The sequence below is a fragment of the Gorilla gorilla genome, chromosome 13, assembly GCF_029281585.2.
Source record: "Gorilla gorilla gorilla isolate KB3781 chromosome 13, NHGRI_mGorGor1-v2.1_pri, whole genome shotgun sequence".
Classification (NCBI taxonomy): domain Eukaryota; kingdom Metazoa; phylum Chordata; class Mammalia; order Primates; family Hominidae; genus Gorilla; species Gorilla gorilla.
Genome location: NC_073237.2, coordinates 66467919 through 66487356, shown reverse-complemented (window position 1 = coordinate 66487356; position 19438 = coordinate 66467919). Strand labels below are relative to the sequence as shown.

The window sequence follows — 19438 nt, the reverse complement described above, 5'->3', positions numbered from 1 at the left end:
TGAATGTCCCACAACAGTCATCTTAAACTTAACACATTTAAAACGAAATCCACCATCTTTCCCATCCAAAACCACTCTTGTGGTCTCTTAGTGAATGGTATTATCACTTATGCCATTGCCCAAATCAGAAACCTAGGCATTAGTTTTGCATCATCTTTGGTTCTTTCATCTCTTTTGACTCCACCCAAACCACCACTCCATCATCCAATCAATCACCAAGTAATGCTGGCAGAATTGTAAATCTGATGTCACTTGTTAAAAAAGAAAAATTAAGGAAAAACCCATCACAGCCGAGTTTCATCTTTTTCTACTTATCTCCTTTCCCTATTCTCTCCTCAGACCTCTAAATTCTACCTATAATGTACTTCTTTCAGTTTTGTGACTATAATTCCTTACTGCTCTGAAGTATTTGCACATGTTATTCCTTCAGCCTCCAAGTGTCTTCCTCCACTCCCAACTCCATTTGACTTGGTTCACTCACTACTCTCTTCCAGGCCATTTACATTCTCTGACTACCCATCTTATTTCCTTGCTAATTCTCTAAGCGCATCTTTCTCTACCTCACGCCTAAAACTCAAAATCCCCTCATTAAAATAAACAGCATCTCACCAACCTCTGCACTTCCAGCTACCTTCTCTTTCTTCTCTTTGCATCCGGCCTGCAAAGTTTTCTGCTTCCACTGCTTCATTAAAAGGTCAAAGATTTCCCAATTGCTAAATGCAGTGGGCTCTTTTCAGTCCCGCTATCTGACTTCAACGTAGCAGGTGATATTTTTGAAACATTCTTTTTCCTTGGCTTCTTTGATAATTGTCTCCCACTATTTTCATCTTACCTCCCTGAATAGTTCCTTCTTTGAGTCCTTCCTTCTTCAGTTCACCCTTAAATGTAGGCATTCTCCCAAGACTCTGTACATGGTCTTCTAGTTCTTCAATTCATAATTCCTATTGGGCAATCATAACCAGTTCTGCAACTTCATCAATCACCTGTATGCATGACTCCCAAAACTCTCATCTGTTCATATTTTCCTCTAAGCTCCAGACTCCTACATTCTGCCTATAGAACATCTCTCTTAGATGCCACAAAGGAAACTTTAAGTCACAGGATCTAAGAGGCATTTATTATTCTCCTCAAACTGCTCCCTCTTCTGAATAGCACCTGATCAATTAGCTAAGGCTCTTACACTTGGGAAAAATGCTGCATTCCTCCCTTTCCCCCATGCCTCACAACTATTCTGTAGCTGGATCCTGTCAAATCTCATTCCTTCACACTCTGATCATCTCTTGCCTTCGTATTGTCTTTTTGCTTCCAATCTTGCACCCTTTCTAAATCATCCTCTACAGTGCTTCCAGAATAACATAGAACACATGTCATTCCCTGTTGAAAACACACCGTGGCTGCCTACAGGATGATGCCGGAACTTCTTAGCATAGTAAACATACAGGCCCCTGAATGGTTGCTTACCCTTTGTCCAAATACTCACTCACATCCTATATTCTTGCCTTACTAAAATACTTGACGCTTTCTAAATACACCAAACTATTTCAGACAGTTCCTTCTGTCTTCAATGCTCTTCACTTCTTGTAAGACTTTCCTATCTTCTTAGGCGGGTGCAGTGGCTCATGTCTGTAATCCCAGCACTTTGGGAGGCCGAGGTGAGTTTCTTGAGCCCAGAAGTTGGAAACTAGCCTGGGCAACATGGTGAAACCCCATCTCTACAAAAAAATTTTAAAACATTAGCCAGGTATGGTACGCGCCTATGGTCCGAGCTACTTGAAAGGCTGGCTGAGGTAGGAGGATCCCTTGAGAAGGGGAGGTCCAGGCTTCACGGAGCCCTGATCATGCCACTGAGCTCCAGCGTGGGCAACAGAGCAAGACCAAAGACTTTCATATCTTCTTTACAAAGCCCTTTCTCATACTCGTAGACAAAACTAACCACTTCATCCTTTGTGAAGGATCCTGATATATATGTTGTTATGGTATCTAACTCATTTGATTACATTTATCTTTCCTGATCTGGATTCAAATAGCAATGCAGCTATGTAACAGCTGCGTAAAACTGGGCAAAATAACCTACTGAGCTTCTTTCAGCAATGGAAATTATCAAGATAGAGTTGTTATGAAGAAAGAATGAGTGCACTATGTACCTGGCACACAATAGGTGCTGGAAAAAAAAAGGTAGTATTGTTATTACAATTCTGTTATCCTTATGCCACTATGTGCAAGCTTAAAAAAGACTTCCGGCAGGACATGGTGGCTCACGCCTGTAATCCCAGCACTACGGGAGGCCGAGGCGGGCAGATCACCTGAGGTCAAAAGTTCCAGATCAGCCTGGTCAACACGGTGAAACCGCGTGTCTACTAAAATACAAAAAAAATAGCTGGGCGTGGTGGCGGCTGGCTGTAATCCCAGCCACGCGGGAGGCTGAGGCAGGAGAATTGATTGAAACTGGGAGGCGGAGGTTGCAGTGAGCCGAGATTGCGCCACTACCCTCCAGCCCGGACGACAGTATGACACTCCGTCTCAAAAACAAAAATTAGCCGGGCGTGGTGACGCGCGCCTGTAGTCCCAGCTACTCGGGAGGCTGACCCAGAAGAATCGCTTGAAACCGAGAGGCGGAAGTTGCAGTGGGCCGAGATCGCGGCACAGCACTCCATCCAGCGTGGGCTACAGGAGCGCAACTCCGTCTCGAAATAAAAAAAAGACCTGGAACAAATGAACTGGAAGGTGCTAGGCAAGTACATGATATATTTAAAACTTACTAAATTCTAAAGCGGTAACTAGTTGTCTGAAGGGGAGAGGGAGGAACCAGGGAAGAAAACTGGGTTTAGTGGGGTCAAGGGTTTGTAGGGAGGTCCAACAATTGCCAGTAAGGGTTTAATTTTTTTGTACCTGTAACCTCCATTCCCGAACAACCTTTACCGTCTTATCTACTCCTCCCTAAGAATCCACCACAGCATCACTACCACGCCGAATTAACTGTTGCCTCCTCTTAAGTTCCCGGGGACAATACTTCGGTGAATTCCAGACCAGGGCCGCTATGGATCGCGACTCCCAGCGGGCGGAGACCTACTCCCTCCTACAACCACTACCTGCTACATGACACCTTTGGAAAACCTTGGCTGACTAAATTTAAAAACCACATCACCCAAGGCACACATCTCCTACATCATACACGTCAATCTCCACAGCCTACGTAGGAAAATCCTGAAGGGAACCCCGGTACGAATTCAAGGCCAGACCCACAAGCCAGGTACACACCCACACGCCCACGCCCGCGCGCTGCCGGCGCCCCGGGGCCTGCTGGCCAGCACACCTCCACACCCGCGGCGCGGCCTCCGGGCAACTTACAGGAAGTTCTCCATCGAGATGCGGACGATAGAGCCTTCCACGAAAGGCCCGGACGACTGCAACAGCGGCAGTTGCGGGGCCGAATTCTTCCTCTTGCTCGGGACCTCCGACGAAGGGTCTCTCGGGAGAGCTCTCTTGGAAGGCTGGGGGCTTGGAGTTGACGTCTTCTTGCTCGGAGTCGCCATCCTGGCTTCCTCAGCGCCCCACAGCGACTTCCGTTCCCACCGTCCGGCAGCCCAGGTGCCCAGGCGCCCAAGCGCCCAACCACCCACGCGCCCCGCTCCCGCGCGAACTGCCGCGAAGTGTTACCGCGCGCTCGCTCCCGCGATCTCGCGCCGCGCCTGCGCAGTTCAGGTCCGGTGACGTCAGCAGGCCCGCCCCGCCCCTCCCGCGCTCCGCCGCGCCGTGCGAGGCCCAGACTGAGGGCGAAAGAGCAGGCAGGACTGGGTGGAGACGTTCGGGGACGTGGCAACTGGAGTGTCTTCTCCGTATATTTCGGCATTCAGTTCTTTTTTTTTTTTTTAACTCAGGAAAAAATGTCAATTGCGTTTAGTATTTTGAAAGCCACTTTATTGCTTCCCGAGCCTCAGTCATGTGTGGTGGGAGGCTGCTGTGGGTGGCACCAGGGGCGTCCACAGCCGCCAAGGCGGGAGGACGTCAGGCCCTGCTTGCTCCCACCCCTTCCAGGTGCCTGCTTGCTCCCACCCCTTCCAAGTGAGAGCTCCCGGGCACGACCGTCCTTGGCTCTTCGTCCTTCTTGGTTTTCTTCCCTGTTGCTTCAAATCAGGTTCCTGTCTCAAAAATCCGAAAAAGAAATCCTCCCAAATGACTCTGTGCCCGACCCTCCGTTAACGCATCGTGCTAGGCGTTCTCAAACTCGTGAAATGACTACACTGCACAGGTTAACCTCATTGTTTCTCGAGATTCCCCTTGCCTCCTAATTCTCTGGTTAAACTTCCGCCCCCGAGGTTTCTAGAAACCCCTGAGCTAGAATGCGCTGCCTTCATTAAGAGGGTGTTCTGCTTCCCTCCGCTCACATTCATTTAGTAAGCCCTCTCGTTAAAGAGGAGGCAGCACACCGAAGCCTGTCTAGATCTTCTTTCATTTAACCAGTAGTGAATGTCTAATCTACAAGAAACTGGAGCCGTGGCAGTTTAGGAGCCTGCCAAGGTTGCATCCCTGGGAGCTTATTTTCTATTGTGGGAGACAGGAAAAGAACAAGTGAATCAACTGTGAAATTAAATAATTCAAACTTAAAGCTGTTGGAACTTTAAATTATTCTGAGCCTTGCGAAGAATGTGGCTATGGGGCCGGAGTCCCATGGCATACAGCTGCAATGTCTGCCTTGTTTTTTCCTATAATCAGGAAGACCGAACAGAGACAGAGGTAAGACCCCCTCAGATCACTACCCCCTTCATAAATTAATATAGTTATCTTCCTTGGAATGTAGCTATCTATAACTAATCGCTGTAATTTATGCACTGCTCTTGTATTGAAAATATACTCCTGCTGAACCTTCTCCGTTTCTGCCTGTGTAAATGAAACCTTAACTTCACTTTGGAACATTGACCCTATTTGTTTGGAGTTGGTGTTTCCAGGTAGCTGTCCTCAAGCTTTGCGTTAGAATAAACTCTATACTTAATGATATTTTCTGAATTTCACTACTTAAGGCTGACACAAATGATTAGGATAATGTCAGACTGTGACAGGTGTTAGGAAGAAAACAAAATGAACCTGATGGGTGGGAGGTACGGAAGGCCTCTTAGAGAGGTGGTGTTGTTTAAGATAAACTCTGAAGGACGAGAAGAAACTGTGACGATCTGAGAAAAGAGCACCCCAGGCAAAAGAATTTTGCTGGAACATACCAGTAAGGACAAAAGCTCTGAGGTGGGAAGGCCAGTGTTGCTGCAGAGCAGTGAACAAGGTTGCAGAGCAGAACCTTGTCCATCGTGGAAAAGCCTGAATTTTATTTTTAAAGCAATGGGAAGCCATTGCAAAGTTTTAAGCAGGAGAGGGCCATGTTCTGACTAAAGCTTTTAATTTTTTATTTGATTTATTTGATTTTTTTGAGACAGAGTCTCACCCAGTCGCCCAGGCTGGAGTGCAGTAGTGCCACCTCAGCTCACTGCAACCTCTGCCTCCCTGGTTCGAGCGGTTCTTCTGCCTCAGCCTCCCGAGTAGCTGGGATTACAGGTGCATGCCACCACACCTGGCTAATTTTTGTATTTTTAGTAGAGACGAGGTTTCACCATTTTGGCCAGGCTGGTCTGTAACTCCTGTCCTCAAGTGATCCGCCCACCTCGGTGTCCCGAAGTGCTGGCACTACAGGCATGAGCCACTGTGCCTGGCCTTAAAGTTTTTAAATAATAATTCTGGTTGCTGTGTGGAAAATGGATTAGAGGGGACCGAGTGTGGAAGTGGAAGGCCACTTAGAAAGCTATTGCAGTAGATCCCTGATTCCTGACTCCTAGACCAAAGCTCCTTTCCCAGGTCTCTGCTGCTTCCTCTCACACAAGGACTCCGCTCCAGAGAAAATAGAGTAAGTAAAAAGCATGTGAACTTGTCGTAGTTACTGGAAATTTTCTTAAATGCAAATGAAAATGAGAGAGACGGGAAGGAAAAATCACTGAAAAAATTCAGACTGCAGAAGCAGCCTACCTGAAAAGTCACAGCAACAGGCAAAAAATAAAACAACCTTGGGAAAACCTCAGGTTGCACCTGGACAGATAGACAGCTTTAAGCACAGATAAACAAGCACAGGAGTGGGAGAGTCTCGACTTCATACTCATACGATGGGCCCCAGTAAAAACTGTGAGATTTAATAAGTACATTCCTTTCCGTTTAGGCACTCTAAGATACGGAAGCTAGAAGCTTGTGCAGGGAGGGTGGAGGGATGCCTGCAGCTGCAAGAAAATGTTTGGGAACAGACACAGAAACTTAAGCGACACAAAGCAGCACAGAGCAGCACAAACTAAAAGCCTGCTTATGTGATCAAGGAATTGGGTAAAGGCTGTTAGGAACTCTGCTCTATGCCGATAGCACACCTGGTCCCTACTAAATCTTCAGGCCCTGGGAAGATAAGACACCCCCTCCTCACTAGTCCATTTATAAAAACCCTGACGTTTTTACTACAACTTGGCAGTCCACTCAGACTCCCCTCTCTAATGCAGAGAGCTTCTTTTCTTTCTTTCACTTATTAAACTTTTGTTCCAACCCCACCTTTGTGTCCACGTTCCTTAATTTTCTTGGACGTGAGGACAAAGAACCCAGGGTACTAGTTCAGACAATGAGAAACTGCTACGTTAAGGTGCGTTGGTGAGACTGCAACAAAAATAAAGAATAATTTTTAAACTGTTCAAACGGCGGTGAGTAACGAAAAAACTCAGTGCTCAGGAGGGCACAGTACTGTCCTTCCCTGAGTTGCTAGCATGAATTTTTTGAAAAGTAAAGGCTCTGCTTCAAGAGCTGTAGAAAAGTCAGATTGTTTGATGAAGTTACTGCATTTAGGGGAATCTACCCTGATGAACAAATAAGAATTATAGACATTAGTAATGGGAGCTGAGGGCAGGGAGCTAGTCATCATTTTTGTACAATGATCAGTCCTTTTTTTTTCTTCCCTTTTTTGACAATCAATAGCAACATTTATTTCCTAGATCCCCCAGGAGAGGGGTAAGGAGCCAAGAAACCCCACATTATAAGACTTGCAGCCTCTGAAGTAGCTGTGTGAATAGCATGATTAAATAATTTCAGATTTTCTATGTCTTCTTGAGTCAGTTTTAATAGGTTGTGCTTTTCAAGTAATTTGTCCTTTTCATCTAAGTTGTCAAACTTATTACATGAAGTTATGTGTTAATATCCATTAACGTTTGCAGCATCTATAGTGATGCTTCCTCTTTCACACCTGATACTGGTAAATTGTTCATTTCTTCCTCTCATTTATTAATCTAGTAGAGGTTACGTATGTTTTATTAATCTTTTTAAAGGAACAACTTGATTTTTGCTATTGTTGGCTTTTGATTTCATAATTTCTACTTATCTTCGTAATTAAATTTCTGTTAAAGTTTAATTTGTTCTTTCCCCTCCAGCTTTTTAAAATTTGTTCTTTCCCCCTCAGCTTTTTAAAAATTATTTTTTGAATATATATATATTTGTACATATTAATGGGGTACGTGTGCAATTTTGTTACATGCGTATGATATGTAATGATTAAGTTAGGGTATTTATAATGTCTATGTGATGGGTCCCTTTCAAGTCTTCCAGCTATTTTGAAAAATACAATAGATAATTGTTAACTATAGTCACTCTACTGTGCTATCAAACATTAGAATGTATTCCTTCTATGTGATTAGTCTTTAGTGAACTAATCAAATTGTGTTTCTAAAGTTGAAATTTTAGAATGAGTCCCTGAACTTGTGATGACTTCACAAATGTAGACGCTCTACAAGTTTTAAACAGCTACTCAGTCATGCTGTAACACCATCCTTTTAAAAAGGAAATGTTACTGGTTTTAGCTGTGATTACCATAGCAACACATGTTAAATGCAGAAAATTTGGGAAAACACACAGAAAAACAAACACATGCAAAGGAAAAACTTATAATTCCTCTACCCAGACTAATTGTTAAAATTTTGGTGTATGTTTTGGCATCTTTTTTTCTTGTATACTTGTACATATGGTCTGTGCCTTTTGTTTTAAAAAAGGATGATTCTGCACAAATTGTACTATATATACCATATTTACCCCTCTCCCCCACTTAATATATTATGAATAACTTTCCATGCCATAATTTTTTTGTGATATAGTTTTTTTCCTGTGATATAGTTTTAAGTAATCACATAGTATTCCATTAAACAAATGTACCATTCTTGATTTAAATAGTTCTATTTGTTGGATTCTGTATAACTGGAAGTTAGCATAACCAAAGATTCTCTGGCAAACTATACTAGCTCAGTGCTTTTTAACACTTTGAAAATTTCATGCACCTGTCAGAGTACACACATTATCTTGCCACATCTCGATTATTTAATTCCACTTTTGCAAACCATCTTGAAAGAGATGATTTTAAAAAGGCAGAGAGAGATTTTTGGAAATAGAATATCAACCTGAATTTGATGCTAATTAATGAGTGAGCCACAATAGAGCAGATGCTACTTATCAGCTTAGTCAGACATCAGCTAATAGACATGGCAAAGCAATTGTATTTAACTTTCTACTGACCAAGGAGTAAGTAACCAGGGCCATTTTGAGTGACAGCCTTCCAATTCTGCGGGAACTTTAAAAACTGACAAATAAAAAGTTGACAGAAATGGGCAGGGTCAAGGATTATGCATGTATTTCACCTCACTATCACAATACACTGTTTTAATACATTTGGGTTGGTCTGCTCTAAGAAAATACCATAGACTGTGTGGCTTATAAAAATAGAAATTTATTTCTAGCAGTTCTAGAGTTTGAGAGGTCGGAGATCAAGGAACCAGCAGATATGGTGTGTGGTGAGGGCTTACATCCTCATAGACAGTGCCTTCTCACTGTGTCCTCCCATGGTGGAGAGGAAGAACTCTTATCTCTGTAGCCTCTTGTAAGGGCACTGATCCTATTTATGGGGGCTCTGCCCTCATGACCTAATCACTTCCCAAAGCCCCCACCTCCTGATACCATCATAATGGGGGTTAAGTTTCAACATATAAATTTTGAAGGGATGCAAACATTTAGACCATAACAACTATCTTCTATGTTCTCTTTTTTGTCTTTACTCCAAGCTTTTGATAATGGTACCACAAGAAATTGGAACAAGGTGTATGTAATAGAACCCTGTGAGACCGTCTCTAACTGAGGGCATATTACTTTTGCTTTTGGCAAATTCATAAAGTAAATAAGTGAACCTTCATGGCCTGAAAGGGAGGGAAGAAGGCAGATGGTAAAACTCAAGTCCTTGGTACCCAGGACCAAGTCCCATTCTATCCCCCCAAACGCTGAGCAAAACCACACACTTTCTAATCAATCTTGTTAAAGAATTGGTGGAACAGATCTAGGCAGGGATTAGGGGTCTGAGGAAAACCAGTGCCCCTCCCACGGAGGCACTAAAACCCCATACAGCAGGCTTCTGCTGGAGATACGAATACCTTCTTGAGAGAATGTTTAAAAATGTTTTTCGTTTTTAAACATTTGTTTCAAACATCGTACAAAAGTTTAAAATGATCAAAATGTCTGCTGCTTCTTACTGTAGTAGTATTAACATTGGAACTGCATAGTAGTAGCTGTAGAATTGGTAGTAATAGCTAATACAACAGCATTTACCACACACCAGCTATGGTTCTAAGCACCTTTACTGATTTCATCTCTATATGCTGGATCAGTGTCTCAACAGACTGGCCTCTTTCTAAAATTTCTATTTATTGGGTGCAAAAACTGACGGAAAGATTCAAAAAATAATCAGAATTAATGTAACATTTCAAGTGTTCTTTGTGATGTGTTACAATAGAGAGCCTAAAGATGAATGGGCCTTCATCACTTTCAAGGATGTAAAATGAGAAAACAGTATTAAATTGTTCCAGAAGAACTGACCTTCAGTTTCAGAAAGATGAATGAGTTGCTAAAGCACTGTGTAATCTCCTTTCCTGGAAGTCTGTGCTTATTGAACTCACAGTCCTTCTTGCCCAGGGAAGGCCAGGAACATAAGCAGAGCTCTGGGAGGACTTCGGGAGTGGACGAATGTTTCTTCTCCTACCCCGTTACTTCCCAAAGGAAAGAAAATTGGTAGTTGTCAGAACTGTGGTAAAACTTCAGAAACCAGCTACCTAAATTATAAAACGAGTCTTTTGGTATCAGTCTCCTAGAGTGGCACTTTCATCCTAGCATTGTTCTAAAAAGCTGGGATGCCGCCGAGCTCCCCCAGAAACAGGCTGGTTTTAAGTTCTCATTTCCACTGCTTTCATTAGTAGATATAATTTTTTTTTAGAATTAAAATTATTTTTATATTCTTGTTATTTAGGAAATTTGAGTATCCAAAAAGCACAGAGCAGAAACCAGTCACCATTCATCCACATTCCTACAATCAAAAAAAATTAACACATGGCAATTTGACATATCTTCTAGTTTTTGTTCTTTCCTATTATCTACTTTTTAAAAAATTACACATGGGGCCGGGCACAGTGGCTCATGCCTGTAATCCCAGCACTTTGGGAGGCAGGCGGATCACTTGAGGCCAGGAGTTCAAGACCAGCCTGGCCAACATGGCGAAACCCTGTCTCTACTAAAATTACAAAAAGATTAGCTAGGCGTGGTGGTGTGTGCCTGTGGTCCCAGCTACTTAGGAGGCTGAGGCATGAGAATTGCTTGAACCCAGGAGGTGGAGGTTGCAGTGAGCCAAGACTGCCACTGCACTCCAGCCTGGGCAACAGAGTGAGACTCTGCTTCAAAATAAAAGATAAATTACATGTGAAACATACGATTACATTCCCTTTTTAAAAGCGAGAATAATACAAATAAAATTAGTGTGCATTTGACGTTTATCTCTCTCAGTCTTGTTGCTTTATCCTTTATCCTCCAGAGTTAACTACTCGTATGCGCTTGTGCAGTGTATAATGTCCTTTCAGGCCATTTTTGTATTTTACATGCATTTTTTCTATAGAGAACATTTAATAATATTTTGAGTGCAAATGTATTACATAAACACAATATATTAAATACATACATAAATGTATTAATATAAAAATAAACTAAGAATAGTTATACAATTTGATTTTATATTAAAAAGTATATATTTTGAAATGTGTCCATGTTGATACATATAAATGTAGTTCCCTTTTATTGCTGTAGAGTTTTTATGTGAGTATATGACACTTTATCCATTACTCTACTAATTTGACATATTGATTGCTTCCAGTTTTTCATTTTTACAGTGTTTCAGGGATATGTCTTTATGTACATGTGCAAGCATTTCTCTAGGATAGATACCAAAGTTTAGAATTGTTAGACTGTATACCATACTTATTACTCTCCTTCAGTTTCTTGGTATTGTGGATATTATTGCTTGTGGCAAATTTCTTGGTAACTGATAATTTGAGAATTATATCAGTACAGGCTTGACTCAGTGGCCCATGCCTGTAATCTTAGCACTTTGCGAAGCCAAGGAGGGTGAATCGCTCGAGCCCAGGATTTGGAGTCCAGCCTGGGCAACATGGCAAAACCTCGTCTCTACTAAAAATGCAAAAACTGTGGGTGGGCACGGTGTCTCACACCTGTAATCCCAGCTCTTAGGGAGGCAGAGGCAGGAGGATAGCCTGAGCCCAGGAGTTTGAGACCTGCCTGGGCAATACAGCAAGACCCATTCTCCACAAAAAGGAAAAAAACAAAAACTGAGTGGGGAAGATCACCTGAGCCTGGGGAGGTTGAGGCTGCAGTGGGCCGTGATGGCACCACTACACTCCAGCCTGGGTGACACAGCAATACCTGGTTTCAAAAAAAAAAAATTATATCAGAACAAAATCTCTCTCATTTCCTCTCTCTACCATTGTCTTTAGTTCATCTCTCTCTCTCTTTTTCTCCCCATCTCTCTCGCTTCCTCTCTCTACCATTGTATTTAGTTGGTCTCTCTCTCTCTCTCTCTCTATGTGTGTGTGTCTCTGTCTCTCTTTCCCTCCCATGCACCTGCACATACACCTACAAACACACATATCTCCTTCACACAGTGTCCTCTCTTTCCTCCACCATATTTTCATTCTATGGGGACTGAAGCTTATATAATTTTTGAAGTATCCTCTGAAAAAATACAAAATTACAAGTACAAATTCTGATTATTCAGAATGGGAGAAAAGCTCACAGTCTCAGCACTGTTGACATTTGGGGTTAGCTAGAGTTCTTTGTTGGGGGAGGTGAGGCACTGTCCTGTGCATTGGAGGATGTTCAACAGCATCCCTGACCTCTACTCACTAGATGTCAGTAGCACCTCCCTTATTTTGACAACCCAAAATGTCCCAGATATTTCCAAATGTCCCTTAAGGGGCAAAATTGCCCTCAGTTGAGAACCATTGCTCTAATTCTACCCATTCTTTTGGCGTATAGATAAAGAACACTCTCCAGTTCCTCTTATGAGTCTAACTTTGTCTAAAATCAGATAATGAAATTAAAATAAATGAAAATGTTCTGTTAATCTTACTTTATGAACATGTGTGAAAATATCCAGCAATGTCCAAAAAAACTAAATATAACATGACTTGAGTTCACTGAAGGAATTCAAGGTTGATTAAATACAAGTAAGTCAAATCAATTAATGTAATTCTTCATATGAAAATATTAAAGGAGAAAGATTAAAGAAGAAAAAGCATTCAATAATTTTCTTTTTTTTAAAGCAAGGCTATCATATACAGAATATGTATATTCAGAATGGGAGAAGGAATTGGAGTCCAGCCTGGGCAACATGGCAAAAATATATATATTATGTATATTATATAATATATAATACGCATTACTTATACTATAAATATATATTATTTCAGTAGCCTGTGAGGTACAAGTAGCTTTTTATTACCTGCAAGTATTGTACAGTGGTGACATCTGAGATTTTAGTGCACTCATCACCTGAGTAGTGTACATTGTATCCAATATGCAGTTTGTCACCAGGCTGGAGTGCAGTGGCAAGATCTCAGCTCACTGTAGCCTCAACCTCCTGGGTTTAAGCAATCCTCCCACCTCAGCCCCCCAAGTAGCTGGGACTACAGGCTTGCGCCACCATATTCGGCTAATTTTTTTGTATTTTTTGTAGAGACAGGGTTTTGCCATGTTGCCCAGGCTGGTCTCCAGTTCCTAAGTTCAAGCGATCTGCCTGCCTCAGCCTCCCAAAATGCTAGGATTACAGGCATGAGCCACTGTGCCCAGCCTATATGCAGCTTTTTATCCCTCACCCCTCTCCCACTCTCCTCTTTCTGAGTCTCCAAAGTTCATTTTACCACTCTGCATGTTTTTGCATACCCATAGCTTAGCTCCCACTTATAAGTGAGAACGCTCTGTATTTGATTTTCCATTCCTGAGTTACTTCACTTAGAATAATGGCCTCCAGCTTCATCCAAGTTGCTGCAAAAGACATTATTTTGTTCTTTTGCTGAATAGTATTCCATGGTGTGTATATACCACGTTTTATTTTTCCACTCATTGATTGATGGACACTTAGGTTGGTTTCATATCTTTGCAATTGTGAACATTCAATCATTTTCAACACACATTCATGGTTAATATTTCTAGGAAACTATGCATAGAAGAAAACTTCCTTTAACCAATAAAAGACAACTTCAGAAACATTCAGTAAATTCATATTCAGTGATGAATTTTTTAGAAATATTCTGTTTAGTTTAAGAACATTAAGGATGATACTATCACTACTTCTGTTGAGCACTGCATTGAATATCTTAGCCTGCCAAATAAATGAAGAACATAGGATAGAAGAGTTGAAAAGGAAAACCCAGGCCTGGCGCAGTGGCTCACACCTGTAACCTTACACTTTGGGAGGCCAAGGTGGGCAGATCACCTGAGGTCAGGAGTTTGAGACCAGCCTGGCCAACATAGCAGACCCCCGTCTCTACTAAAAATACATTAATTAGCCGGGCGCAGTGACATGCACCCATAATCTCAGCTATTTGGGAGGCTGAGTCAGGAGAACTGCTTGAACCCAGGAGGTGGAGGTCGCAGTAAGCCAAGATCTCGCCACTGCACTCCAGCCTGGACAACAAAGCGAGACTCTGTCTCAAAAAAAGAAAAAAAAAAAGGAAAACCCAAAACTTGTCTTGCTAAGAAGTTTGACCTAATAGCAAAAGAAAATTGTAAGCAGAATAATGCTCCCCGCAAAGTTGTCCACATCCTAATCCTCTAAACTTATGAATTTTCAGATTGATCTGCATCATTTAAAACAAACAGAAGCATAGTATATGGAATATTAGATAATTCCTATAGATCTGTAAAAAAAAAAAAAAGAAAAAAAAAAAAAAACCCAAATAACCCAGTAGGCAAATAGACAAAATAAGCATTTTTACCCAAGGTGAAACGTGAATGGTCATGGAATATATGGAAATATACTCAATTTCATTAATACTTAGATAAATGCAAATTAAAACCTCCATGAAATACATTTTCACAATTAGAGATAGGCAAAAATTAAAAAGTTGGACACTAGCAAGTTTTGGCACTTAAGTATATTGGTAAGGGTAGCGTGGATTAGTACAGCCAGTGGGAAACAGTTTTTTATCATTTGGTAAGGTGTACATATCCTACAAATCAGCAATGTCTATACTAGATACATAACCTAAAGAAATTCTTTCACATGGGTACCTGGGTACCTATAAAAGAGTATTTTAGCCCAGTGATTCACAGTAGGAATAATCTAGAAACAACTCAAATATTTATCAACAGTAGAAAGGATTCATAAACTGCAATATAATCATTTGATGAAATGCCATATCATAGTGAAAATTAATTAACTACAGCTAGAAATTCAACATAACTGAATCTCAAAAATATAATCTTAAGCAAAAAAAGATGAGTTATAGGTGAATATATATACAATGATTTTATCTGAACATTTTTTAAAAACCAAAACTAAACAATGTATTGTTAGGGTGCATATATAAGAGTTAGGACTACATAAGAAGAAGTTTAAAAAAAAAGATTAACATGAATTTTAAGAATGTGCTTACCTCTCTGGCAGAGGAAAGGATATGTGATTGGGGAGTAGTACACAGTTTCTAAATTGTTGGTAATGTTCTATTTCTCATGCTGTATCAATTTTACATGAGTGCTCATTTGATTACTATTCCTTAAAATATATATACATTTTACCTACACACTTTTACAGTTACGTTTCACGTAAAAGGTAAAACATTTTCAATGGGAAAAAAAGAAAATCTTTAATGTATACATATTTAATGGAAAATATGTAATTTACCATATTAATGGATCAAAGGAAAGAAATAATTATCTCAATATATGCAAATAAACATCGGATAAAGTTGAATGTCTATTTGTAATAAACTCTTAGAAAACTAGGAATGAGACTGAAGTTTCTTAACTTGATAACTGCTATATATCAAAAACCTAGAGCATGCATTATAATTAATGAAGATACTTTGCATTCATTCTAATTAAGATCAAAACAAAGGTATCACAATCCTCAGTACTGAAGATCCTAGATAATGCTCTAACATGAGAAAAATCATTAAGAGATTTAAAGATTCTTTTCTGGTTTTTCTCTGCTCACACTTATATATCTCTTGTTCGTCCCTCAACCTGCTCTATGCCCTGGGAGCCTGATTTCTCTGGCCAGTCACATCTAGGCTTGCTTGCCCCCTGACTGATTGGCTGGTGGGAGACTCTAGCAGGAGACTGGAGGGTGGTTGCATTTTGGTAGTGGCTGAGTTCCACCTCCTATGGCCACAGTCCCTATTACACAACACTTTTTCCATGGCTACAACTCTTCCTGGGCTTGGTAACAACTTCCTTGACTCTTCAGGGCTACCTTCTAACTGCCACATAAAATGCAAATAAAAAACAAGACATGAGAATAGCCTGGTATTCTCAACTGACGTCGGAAACTGAGAACGCTCATGGAATGTTTGAAGCCCCAATAATAGGCTTTTAGGGTAGGGGTCTCCTTTGCATACTATCTAATACCTGAGATGCTTGCACAAATTATTAATTCTTTCCCTTTTAGATTTTTTAAATTTAATTAATGTTCTTTATATTTTCCTTCCTTTTTATTTTCTTTAGATTTTGTGTTCTTTTTCTAATGTTTTGAGTTGGATGCTTGTCTGAATAATTTTCTTTTTTCTGTTTCAAGTTAATTTTTTTTATTATACTTTAAGTCCTGGGTACATGTGCACAACGTGCAGGTTTGATACATAGGTATACATGTGCCATATTGGTTTGCTGCACCCATCAACTCATCATTTACATTAGATATTTCTCCTAATGCTGTCCCTCCCCAGCCCCCCATCCCCTGGCAGGCCCTGGTATGTGATGTTCCCTGCCCTGTGTCCAAGTGATCTCATTGTTCAGTTCCCACCTATGAGTGAGAACATACGGTGTTTGGTTTTCTGTCCTTGTGTACTTTGCTGAGAATGATGGTTTCCATCGTCATCCATGTCCCTGTGAAGGACATGAACTCATCCTTTTTTATGGCTGCATAGTATTCTATGGTGTATATGTGCCACATTTTCTTTATCCAGTCTATCATTGAAAGACATTTGGGTTGGTTCCAAGTCTTTGCTATTGTGAACAGTGCCACAATAAACATATGTATGCATGTGTCTTTATAGTAGCATGATTTATAATCCTTTGGGTATATACCTAATAATAGGATTGCTGGGTCAAATGGTAATTCTAGTTCTAGCTCCTTGAGGAATCACCACACTGTCTTCCACAATGGTTGAACTAATTTACACTCCCACCATAGTGCAAAAGCGTTCCTATTTCTCCACATCCTCTCCAGCATCTGTTGTTTCCTGACTTTTTAATGATTGCCATTCTAACTGGCATGAGATGGTATCTCATTGCGGTTTTGATTTGCATTTCTCTGATGACCAGTGATGATGAGCATTTTTTCATGTGGCTGCTGGCTGCACAGATGTCTTCTTTTGAGAAGTGTCTGTTTATATCCTTTGCCCACTTTCTGATGGGGTTGTTTTTTTCTTCTAAATTCGTTTAAGTTCTTTGTAGATTCTAGATATTAGCCCTTTGTCAGATGGATAGATGGCAAAAATTTTCTCCCATTATGTAGGTTGCCTGTTCACTCTGATGACAGTCTCTTTTGCTGTGCAGAAGCTCTTTAGTTTAATTAGAACCCATTTGTCAATTTTGGCTTTTGTTGCCATTGCTTTTGGTGTTTTAGACATGAAGTCCTTGCCCATGCCTATGTCCTGAATGGTACTGCCTAGATTTTCTTGTAGGGTTTTTATGGTTTTAGGTCTAACGTTTAAGTCTTTAATCCATCTTGAATTAATTTTTGTGCAAGGTGTAAGGAAGGGATCCAGTTTCAGCTTTCTACATATGGCTAGCCAGTTTTCCCAACACCGTTTATTGAATAGGGAATCCTTTCCCCATTTCTTGTTTTTGTCAGGTTTGTCAAAGATCAGATGGTTGTAGATGTGTGGTGTTATTTCTGAGGCCTCTGTTCCGTTCCATTGGTCTATATCTCTGTTTTGGTACCAGTACCATGCTGTTTTGGTTACTGTAGCTTGTAGTATAGTTTGAGGTCAGGTAGCGTGATGCCTTCAGCTTTGTTGTTTTGGCTTAGGATTGTCTTGGCAATGTGTGCTCTTTTTTGGTTCCATATGAACTTTAAAGTAGTTTTTTCCAATTCTGTGAAGAAAGTCATTGGTAGCTTGATGGGGTTCAATATATATTGAATCTATATATTACTTAGGGCAGTATGGCCATTTTCACAATATCGATTCTTCCTATCCATGAGCATGGGATATTCTTCCATTTGTTTGTGTCCTCTTTTATTTCATTGAGCAGTGGTTTGTAGTTCTCCTTGAAGAGGTCCTTCACATCCCTTGTAAGTTGGATTCCTAGGTATTCTCTTTGAAGCAATTGTGAATGGGAGTTCACTCATGATTTGGCTCTCCGTCTGTTAATGGTGTATAGGAATGCTTGCGAAATGGTGTATAGGAATTCTTGCAATTTTTGGACATTGATTTTGTATCCTGAGACTTTGCTGAAGTTGCTTATCAGCTTAAGGAGATTTTGGGCTGAGACAATGGGGTTTTCTAAATATACGATCATGTCATCTGCAGACAGGGACAATTTGACTCCCTCATTTCCTAATTGAATACCCTTTATTTCTTTCTCTTGTCTGATTACCCTGGCCAGAACTTCCAACACTATGTTGAATGGTGAGAGAGGGCATCCTTGGCTTGTGCTGGATTTCAAAGGGAATGCTTCCAGTTTTTGCCCATTCAGTATGATACTGGCTGTGGGTTTGTAATAAATAGCTCTTATTATTTTGAGGTATGTCACATGAATACCTAGTTTATTGAGAGTTTTTAGCATAAAGGGGTGTTGAATTTTATTGAAGGCCTTTTCTACATCTATTGAGATAATCATGTGGTTTTTGTTGTTGCTTCTGTTTATGTGATGGAATACATTTATTGATTTGCATATGTTGAACCGGCCTTGCATCCCAGTGATGAAGCCGACTTGATCGTGGTGGATAAGCTTTTTGATGTGCTGCTGGATTCAGTTTGCCAGTATTTTATTGAGGATTTTTGCATTGATGTTCATCAGGGATATTGGTCTAAAATTCTCTTTTTTTGTTGTGTCTCTGCCAAGCTTTGGTATCAAGATGATGTTGGTCTCATAAAATGAGTTAGGGAGGATTCCCTCTTTTTCTATTGATTGGAATAGTTTCAGAAGGAATGGTACCAGCTCCTCTTTGTACCTCTGGTAGAATTTGGCTGTGAATCCATCTGGTCCTGGGCTTTTTTTGATTGGTAGGCTATTAATTATTGCCTCAATTTCAGAGTCTGTTATTTATCTATTCAGAGATTCCCCTTCTTCCTCGTTTAGTCTTGGGAGGGTGTATGTGTCCAGGAATTTACCCATTTCTTCTTGAGTTTCTAGTTTATTTGCATAGAGGTGTTTATAGTATTCTCTGATGGTAGTTTGTATTTCTGTGGGATCGGTGGTGATATCCCCTTTATCATTTTTTATTGTGTCTATTTGATTTTTCTGTCTTTTGTTCTTCATTAGTCTTGCTAGAGGTCTATAAATCTTGTTGATCTTTTCAAAAAACCAGCTCCTGGATTCATTGATTTTTTGAAGGGTTTTTGTGTCTCTATCTCCTTCAGTTCTGCTCTGATCTTAGTTGTTTCTTGCCTTCTGCTAGATTTTGAATTTGTTTGCTCCTGCCTGTCTAGTTGTTTTAATTGTGATGTTAGGGTGTCAATTTTAGATCTTTCCTTCTTTCTCTTGTGGGCATTTAGTGCTATAAATTTCCCTCTACACACTGCTTTAAATGTGTCCCAGAGATTATGGTACATTGTGTCTTTGTTCTCATTGGTTTTAAGGAACATCTTTATTTCTGCCTTCATTTCATTATTTACAC

The 19438-nt window shown here is 40.5% G+C and overlaps 1 protein-coding gene across 6 annotated transcripts in view; it reads right to left on the bottom strand.

The window, feature by feature from the left end:
- SMC5 (structural maintenance of chromosomes 5) overlaps positions 1-3723 on the bottom strand; it is a 95974-nt gene extending 92251 nt beyond the window's left edge. For 3 of the 6 annotated variants that reach the window (XM_055350770.2, XM_055350768.2, XM_055350769.2), the window contains exon 1: positions 3349-3718. In XM_055350770.2, the coding sequence (XP_055206745.2) occupies positions 3349-3533 (185 nt within the window). In that variant the 5' untranslated portion in view covers positions 3534-3718. Of the gene's footprint in view, positions 1-3348 lie in introns of all 6 variants that reach the window. The other 3 variants (XM_004048111.5, XM_019034163.4, XM_055350771.2) reach the window with 2 other exon arrangements.
- Between the last annotated feature and the right edge of the window lie 15715 nt (positions 3724-19438).